Source organism: Ctenocephalides felis, unplaced genomic scaffold (genome assembly GCF_003426905.1).
Source record: "Ctenocephalides felis isolate EL2017-DRISC unplaced genomic scaffold, ASM342690v1 CF-g0.4_SCAFFOLD_03570, whole genome shotgun sequence".
NCBI classification, from domain to species: Eukaryota; Metazoa; Arthropoda; class Insecta; order Siphonaptera; family Pulicidae; genus Ctenocephalides; species Ctenocephalides felis.
The window spans coordinates 25,899,642-25,909,543 of record NW_020539724.1 but is presented as its reverse complement, the minus strand read 5'-3'; the positions used below and the strand labels follow the sequence as shown (position 1 = coordinate 25,909,543).

The 9,902-nt window shown below is 29.9% G+C and overlaps 1 protein-coding gene across 1 annotated transcript; it reads left to right on the top strand.

Annotated features, from left to right (window-relative positions):
* Positions 1-6,809: 6,809 nt before the first annotated feature.
* On the top strand, positions 6,810-7,250 carry LOC113383342 (transmembrane protein 209). The gene is made up of 2 exons (XM_026621612.1): positions 6,810-7,017; positions 7,090-7,250. The coding sequence occupies exons 1-2, from the start codon at positions 6,811-6,813 to the stop codon at positions 7,219-7,221; spliced, it is 339 nt and encodes a 112-aa protein (XP_026477397.1). The 5' UTR covers position 6,810; the 3' UTR covers positions 7,222-7,250.
* Positions 7,251-9,902: the final 2,652 nt, after the last annotated feature.

The window sequence follows — 9,902 nt, the reverse complement described above, 5'->3', positions numbered from 1 at the left end:
GTGATTTTTTATGAACATTGATCCATCTATGGAGAGAAGTATTATCTTTAAGAGGCAAATTGCAGATGTGACTGCCGTTATCAGCCTGAATTGGAGAAACTCTTGAAAACTACCAAGCAACAAAAAATACAAAGTTTTTCAAATCTTTGCCTATTTCTGAACAAAATGATCAAATGTTTAATGTATAATATAATTAATCAAATATATAAAGTAATTAATCTAATGCATTTATAAATATAAATAAAAATATAGTTTTTTATGTATGTACTTTTCATTATTTTGACACCTTGGAACGTATACCCTATAATCCCATATAAAATGCCATCCTGTATTTGCGGATTTTTCATTATTTGCGGATTATTTGTCATCTTGGAACGTATTCCCGTAATCCCATACAAAATGTCATCCTGTATTTGCGGATTCTTTATTCGCGCCATTTTTACTGAACGCATCCCCCGCGAAGAAGGAGGTTCTACTGTATATATATATATATATATATATATATATATATTATATATATATATATATATATATATACTAGATGATCCGACAGACGTTGTCCTGTACCCACATCTACATTTTTTTAATATCCTATTCTAATATTTACCGTTCAGTTAAAAATAATAATTATTGTTTTTCGAATTACTATTTACACCAATATTAAAATATGTTCAATAAAATTGTATATTAAAAATTATACACTGCGATTTATAGAACAAATTTCCAATAGCTCAATTTATTTTATTGCATTTAAGTATTATACAATATTTTTAGTCATACCTGTAGATGTGGATGTATAAATGAATGATTTTTTTGTTTATTTACGACTAAAACATTGATTTTCCAAATTTATCACACAAAAATCATCGTCTGCCTTTGTGATGTATTTATTGTCATAGCATAGATACACGTGTTGAATATTGAAATCTTTTAAAAAGTATAACAATTTCAGAAATAATTAATATATAGCATGCGCGGTAAAGGTACAATATTATCTTGGATTTTTCTATCCAAAATAATTGCTTCAATAATGTTGCCTATAATTTTTAAAATGTCGTACCATATTTTAACTGGCTTTTAGTATTTTAATATCTAAATTTCATTTTTCTCACTAATAATTCAGTATACATTATTACTTAAGTTCATATTTGAAGTGAATTAATTTATCAAATCCTGTTCACATGTGCTCTATTCAACCTACTATCAACAAAATTATTGAATTGAATTACTGTGAATTTATTTACTGTGCTCTAATTTGCTTGATATTTTGGAAATATGGTAATCTCAATCTTAAGTTCAGAAGTGAAAACAATTTGCACTCCGTCACCCCCCCCCCCTCCGCATTAATTGGATTGTAACTTTTTTAATTCTGATTTTATCAGAACTTGTAATATACTATTTTAAATGTGATTAAATGAGCTACAACTTTCTTTATCATTAATTGCACCGTAACTTCTCTTATTGTGAAACGGCGAAGGGTTAAAAAGCTCGAAAGACCTCTGGTTGGACAGCCGCGCACTCCTTAAACAATCATACTTCTATCAATAATAAACAACAATACAAACAAAAATAATAAACAACAATAATTAGTCAGAAAAATACCTTGAGTTTTCATATATATATATATATACTTTTATACGTATTCTTTCAGAGATATTATAATGAGAAATTGGTTGTTTTTTTTTAAATGGATTTTTTTTTTCATGAAATCATGAGTTTTTTGAAAATCGTTGGTACTAAACTTGTGGTATTTTCTAAAATTCCATCAAGATCTCTTAAACCAAGTTAATTCTGGATGGAATATGACTATTTTTAATTTTGGTGGAAATGGCACTCATAAACTATTTGATATAAATGAAAAAAAAAACATTGTATGAGTCTTTTATTTGAATGATAGCTTACCCATTTTACACGCAGAAGTACTCATTTTAAAGCTTATTTTGAGCACTATAAAAACCCATTTTTATATATAGCTTAATTTTGTTCCTAGAACACTATACAATAGCAATTTATTAAGATTTTAATTGATATAATTTTGTTCATTACATGATTTTTGTTAAAATGTATATTTTTGAAAATATTAGCAAAAAAACATGAAAAACGCAAAAAAGAAACAATATTTCAATAGCCAGTAACTTGAAAAGTATTTGCATTTTTGAAAAACATTAAAACATTTTTATCTTATAATTAGTTTTTTTATCGATACCCAATGTTATTTTGAAAAAAGTAAAATTATACCACTAAGAGTCTAAATTATTTTCACTTTTGAACTTGAGAGGAAGTTGAACCTAATTCCAAAATTACAAACGAATTGGAAAACAGTAAAAAAAAAATCAGACCCCAACGCTCCATTGACTTGAGTAAATATTTCGTACCCAATGCCAAACATATGAATTTTTGACACAATGAAACTTCTAAATAATTTTTTGAATAAGTAATTTTTTTATATTGTGACTTAGCAAAATAAGGCAAAATGACTGCATCAGTTAAAAAATAATAATCTGACAAATTGAATATGTTTGAGCGTAATCACTTATGGCTTGCGTCTCCATTGCACGAATTTGTACGGCGAACTTGTTCGCAAAGTGCGCGCACGTTGAGAACACGATTCGCCGTGGGCGTTCGTGCAATGGGGAGGACCCATTACAGTCCACAACCGTCAGACTGCATCACCTGTCAGACGCATGTTATATTATTTGCATCTTATATTATTTTTCGGCAATAATAATGTAGACTTTACACTTTCCTTAATTATAATCATGAATTTATTATATTTTAATATTGTCTTAGCCTATAAGTGAATGGAAATGTTTGGCAAATGACAGTCTTCATTTGTTTTTAATGTCAAAGTATGCCTTAAAATGATAAGCGTTTTTTTTGCAAATTTTTCCATTTATTTCTACAATCTAACCTTTCTATGAATCAAAAAATCCTAGAAAATTCTCTTAACAAACTTCATAGAGATTTATGAAAATCCGAATAATAGTTTAGGAGGATTAACCTTCATACCCCATTACAGAAGAATTTTATATATCAGATATATATCAGGGTGGCCCTTAATATGGACATTTTGGAATTTCCTTGCTCCCAAGGGCTCAAATTGTTCCAAATTGATAAAAAACAATTCTCTGAAAGTTTTAGCTATCAATATTAACTTTTAGATAGTGCGCAATTCAATCAAACTTCGTATGGAAATAGCATGAAAAAAATATTGAAAATTAAAAAAAAAATTGAAAATTAAAAAAAAATTTTTTTTAGGTATAACTTAGCGACAAATGAATTAGAAGTGAAGATTCGTATTATTTTTTATTAAAAATTTGACGATCAGCCAAATTTTTGAAATTTTTTTCATGCTCTTTTCATACAAAATTTTTATTGAATTGCGCTCTATATAAAAGACAAAATTAAGAGCTAAAACTTTCAGAGAATTGTTTTTTATCAGTTTGGAATAAGTATGTTGTATTTTTAGTTGCGTGATAATACTGTACAATTTTTGATTTTTTTTTGAAAAAGTTGTTTTTTTTAAAAGAAAATCAGTTAAATAATAAATATACGTGATATCTTACTATACCACTCTCTCCCCCACGTGATATCTCGTGATTTTTTGTCAAACCTCCCCTCGTGATTAATGACGCCTCCTTACTACGTTTCGGAACTAGGTACGTTCCATCATCAGGTTGTTCTGTCTTTAAATATAGAAAAACAAGATTAATGTTGTGGATTACAGAATAATAAAAAATTTTATAAAGGAATTAATTATGCACTTTTTCTTAAAAAATGAAGCATGAATAAAAGGAAAAAAGTAATAAAAATAAAAAAAAAAAACAAATAAATTGAGAAGCAAAAATTATTTACCTGCAATATTGATTTATATATCCATATCACTATTTTTTATATGTATTAAGCACCAATGAAAATATTACTAAATTTAAAATATTATTTTAAGTTGAGTAACTTTTGCTTAAAAATATGGATTCACTTAACGCAGTAACTATCTGTAATGAATTTTTTGTCACAGAACCAGTTGTGAGCTCCATCAGCCGGGCGGTAATATTATTTTAATGGTCTGCACATTTGTGAATTACGAAAAAGGATATATTTTTAAGTTTGTAAAAGTATAAAGATTTTGTTGCGTTGGACAATACGAAATATATACATACTTACATACATATATACATAAACATATATGTACATACACAGGGCCGGTCCTGCCTTGCATGCGATGCATGCAAAAAATGCGGGCGCACGCCTTAGGGGGCGCCAAAACGAGTTTTGGAAATTAAATTTAAAATATATTATTTATATTTCTTATTATTTATATAAAATCTAGAATACTTAATAAATTATAATAAACAATCTAACTTAACTAGGGATACGGAGACACAAAACGCATATTTATTTTGCAATGTAATATCAGTAGAAACAATTAACCGATTAGTAACTCTGCAAATTAGTAAATAACAGCTTTGTTTATTGCTTAATCTACTTATTCAATTTTTTTTTTTTTTTTTGAAGTTACCGTGAACTTGAAAAGTAAATTAGTGTTCAATTCCATAAGCGCAAACCTGCGAGTGATTAAATTAATTATTGGGCATTATTGACGAAAAATAGCAAGCTGATTTAGTTTAAACAAAATATAATCGGGAAAATGAAAAGTGCTTAGAAAAGGGCAAGTTTATTCCGAAAAATTGAATTGTACCTTTGTTTTTGTTGCGAATGTTTTGCATCTGATGAACTTTGAATGTTGAAGACATGGTTAGGGTTATGGATATGGAACAAATATGAAAAATGGAAGCAAAATTTACTTTGGAACGAAAATCTTAAGATTTTTGTTATACCTAGTGGTGTCCATACTCTAAATTTTATAATAGTTAACTATGCAGAAATATTACATATCACATATAATTAGTTTTTTCCAATATAGTTCAAGAAATGTGTAATTTCTGGTCACTTTTTACTGATTTTTGGACAATACTTCTAAAATACGTTGAAAATTTAACTTTAAAACCTGATACCCTGAATATGACGCGAAAGCAAGGATAAATACAATTCGGCTCTTACGATATCAATAAGGAGAAGTTTACGACGCAATTTTGGATATTGTAAATAATGAAATTAAATTAAATTAAAATTTGAAAAATCCAACATGAAATATGAGTATTTTGATTGAAATTGAAAAGCTAGTTTTTTTAGCTCTCTTGGCATGAGTTGCTCAATAGAATAAATTGCATAATAAATAAGTAAAATGTTTCAAAAACCAAATATTAATATAACACATACGTTAAAAATAATTGGAAATTAAAAAATATTTGATTATAATCAACCCGCGAATTTCCTCGATTTTTTAATAAATAAATTTAAAATCAATGTATTTTATACGCTTTTAGATTATATTTAATTTTTTATGTACTAAATCCAGAATAATTAAAAATATTTTTTTTAAAAATATGTAAATATTTATATAATTTACATGACAAACAATTAAAACAGTTAAAATTTAAAGGGGGGGGGGCGCTAGAAAAAAAGTTGCATGCGGGCGCTAAGGACCCCAGGACCGGCCCTGTATATACATATACATACGTTGCGTTAGAGGTTAGACAATACGACATATATACATGTGTTGTGTGTATGAGCACAACACATACATATATCAATATCAGTATATACACTCAACATGAATACGCATATACATATGTATATGTATACACATACAAACACATATATAACAATATGTCCTTATACATTCCAAGTATAGAACATGTACATACACCCACAAATTCGTTCTAAAATTATTAGTTTTTAATTAAGTTTAGAAAATTGAGATAAGCGTCATGTAAGATATTACGATCTGATCTTTTATTAACACAATTTGACGAATTCAAAAAGATCAAACTACTTTCACAAAAGTCTTTTAAAAGTGCAATCTTCTCTATATAAAATATTAGGCTCAAAACCAAAACAATTGGAATTTTCAATGTAATGGTGGACTAGGGTGCTTGGCATATTTCGGCTTTTATGGTGAATAACACTTAATTCATGTTGTCTCATTCTCTTGTGGATGTATTGCGATGTTTGACCAATGTATTGTTTGTCCCAAGTTTTACAAATGATTGAATAAACTAAGTTCATATTGAATTTGGGAGGGGTGGTTATTTTAATTCCTCAAATAGTTTCTGGTTCAAGCAATTTAGCAAAATAGTCAAAAACGCCTTCAATATATGACATTCTATAATAAATGGGTTTAGTATTGTTACCATAGGAAATCTTAGTGACTTAGAGAGGAGAGGTAATGGTAACATTTTTCAAAATATAATATTTCCAAACATATCGCCCAAATTAAAAAAAAAATTACCATTACCTCTCCTCATATTGGTTATTCATATAAATCTCGGAAGTCTTGGGTGGAAAGGGTTAAATTTGAATTGCTCACCGTATTCATCTAACGTAGGTGATAAAAATGCTAATTCAGTTTTTGAGAGAACGGAGTGTCCACTTTTAATGATTCCAAAAATATCTTATTTGTATTAACGAAATGAAGAACTGATTAAATTTTTGTGCAGGCAGTTACAGATATCCAACGCAAAAAGTAAAAAAAAGCCTTTTGGCGTAAAAAATAACCATTAGTCATATGCACATCTAATTATCAGATCTTTTATAGAGAGTTTACTAATAAGTTCCAATTTTGTATATATTTCTGTGGGTTTCGTACTAATGTTTATCCGTTAGACAGCGACGCGGCGCTTACACGCTTCGATATTTTGTGTCTACTCGGCTAACGTATTTATTTACGCCATTTTATTCCAGTTGATCATGCACTTATTTGCTACATATTTGGATACCCAATTAGTACCTTTGCCGCAGCAGTCAGATGGCAAGCCTTTCTCTTCTCAGTATCTAAGTACTAATATATCTGAAAAGCCTATTCAAGTACCAGGAAAATTCAAAATTCACCAGACTAATCTTAATCCGCCATGCTATATTTTCGTTACGGATACTGCTATCAATGCCCCTTCCAAGGTTTGTTCACAATATAGATAAAGTATTATTAGTACTAATTTGAATAGCTAACTTTAACTTTATTTGTTTCAGGGTCGCAATAATTTATTCCACACATTAGTTTTATTTTTGCATTATATAAGCACTGAGCACAATAGTATGCTTGGACGTGTAAGTTTAGGTCCTGCAGGCATAAATATTTTATGGGTAATCGGCAAAAAATGATGAACGGCATGAAATAATTTGATATGTTTTATTAATTACTTTTATGTATAATTATTCACAATACAAATAGATTTCAAATTAATTGTCATGTATTTTCAATATATCTTATATATAAAATTCTTCTGTAATGGGGTAAGAAAGGTTAATCCTCCTAAACGATTATTCGGATTTTCATAAATCTTTCTGAAGTTTGTTAGGGGAATTTTCTAGGATTTTTTGATTCATAGAAATATAGTTAGATTGTAGAAAAAAATGGAAAAAATTACAAAAAACCGCTTATCATTGATTGACATTGAAAATATTTGAGGCATTGTTTGAAATTAAAAACATATGAAGAAAGTCATTTAGCAAACATTTCCATTCATTTATATGCTAAGACAATATTAAAATATATTTATGACTATGAATAAGAAAAATCTAATGTCTACATTATTATTGCCGCTGAGCTGTGCCAAGTAGTTGAGATGTGCCAAAAATTAAAATAATATAAGATATATTATATATTTCGTGTCGTGTTTTGTCTTACTTTACTAAATCACAATACAAAAAATTATTTAGAAGTTTCATTGTTTTATTTATCTTGATGGATTCTGGAGAATACCACAACTTTAGTACAGACGATTTTCAAAAAACTCATTTCATGAAAAAAAAAATTATTTAAGCACTTAACGGTCTCGCATGAACACTGCCTACTTGATGTATCGTAATGGGCTAATGTGTATATATAATAAATTAATCTTTAACGACCTTTGAGATTAGAAATAAACATGTAATAAACGTCTTTCTGAATATTCATCAAGGGACATGTTATTGTTATATGTTTGTGTTATTTTTAATAGCAATCAATCATTAATTACACTGGATTGTTTTATCTATAATTAAGCAAGAATCCATCTATTTTGTTTTAAACTTTCAGAGTTTTTACATGTATATTTGCTCTAATGATTATATATTGTTGAATTTGTTTTTATTTCCCAGAAATTGTTGAGTATGGATCTCAATTATTTCCATTACACATATATTCTTGTAGTTCATGCATTACTATATAAATGCTTTATTATCAAGAAATCGCAATTTTGAGAAGATGAATTTATATAGTTCAGGAAGGATTATAGTTCAGGAAATAAAGATGTTGCATTGCTAATAACCCCTCTGCAAATTTTTAATTATTTTTTCGCGACCAATTGGTAAGAAAAATGTTAGAGAAAACAAATACAATGCAATCTATTGATGAGTATAATATACAAGCTAGAAGAAAACATGTGGTGGTTGAAAAACTCCATTTTTCTAGCACAAGCTAGTTCTGGGCTCGATCTCAACCTCGACAAGCTCGATATCATACAGTATGATATCAAATTTCCACTTGTGGTCCATGATCTCAAATATAATCTAAAATGGAAATCGCCTAATGAAGGCCTTGCTGCATCAAGTATATGCCAACACTATTAGATATGCGGGGACCAGATGGCGCACTCAATATATGATGAATCTCAATACTACAAGATGGAGCCTAGAATATACCGCGCAAGAGTGAGACGCACAACTACCGACCAGTGAACGGGCAGGGTATAAAACGGGCGTACCTACTGTAATCGACCTCATTTCCACATTCGCCGCAGCTCGGAACGGACCAGTCTCTAGGACCCGGAAGAAGAATAAATCCAGGTTCGAGACCAAGCAACAATACAAATCATATAATTTACTGTATTTACGCAATTGTATGTATACAATAAATATATAATAAATATACATAAACCTACACAATTGGTGACCCCGACGAGTGGATAATCGTTTTAAAAAAAATTTCAAGCATGGATTCAGAAGGTACTTGTTCGAAGTGTTCACAAGAATCTCCTTCAAAGCATATTTCTCAGCTCGACATAATGAAACGAGTATCGGTGAAAATTCCACCATTTTGGGACAACAGCCCGAATCTCTGGTTTTCACAAATTGAAGCACAGTTTGACATTGCAACAATAACCAATGAGAACACAAGATTCTCATATGTAATCGCGAACCTCGAGGAGAAACAGGCTCGCGAAGTGGAGGACGTCATTAAACAACCACCGACAGAAAACCCCTACTCCTACTTGAAGAAAGTACTTATAAGCAGACTATGGGCTTAGAAACCAGAATTAAACAAATCCTCTCTGAAGAAGAGTTAGGAGATCGCAGTACCTTCGACATTTACGTTCTCTTGCTGGCCACACGACAATCGGTGAAAGCATGTTCAGATCACTATGGATGCAACGGCTTCTTGCGTAAATTGCCAGTTGAACTCTGTTCGTAGCCCGAGGTTAAGGCGTAAGTTTTTTTGATCGTATGTTTTAATCCGTGTACGATTCGCTGCTTGCAACTCATAATTTCTCTTAATACACCTGCGGATGACCCTTCGTGGATAGCAGGAGACATCTGAACCCGTATCTATAAGAAACTCAATATTAAAATTTTTGTCAAAAACAAATAGGCGACCTTTAGGGGTTTTGTGATCAGCCGTCGCCTTTATGATCTTTTTCCTCGTTTTTTGTATTAGATGTTTTACGGTACATATTCCAGGAACAATAGATGCCTGACATTTTCTTGCTTTTCTGCCGAATTGATTATGGTACCAACATTTTGTGTATTCTACCCGTTGCCCTCTCGAGAAAAGTGATAGACTAGAAAGTAGATTCTGACCGCTT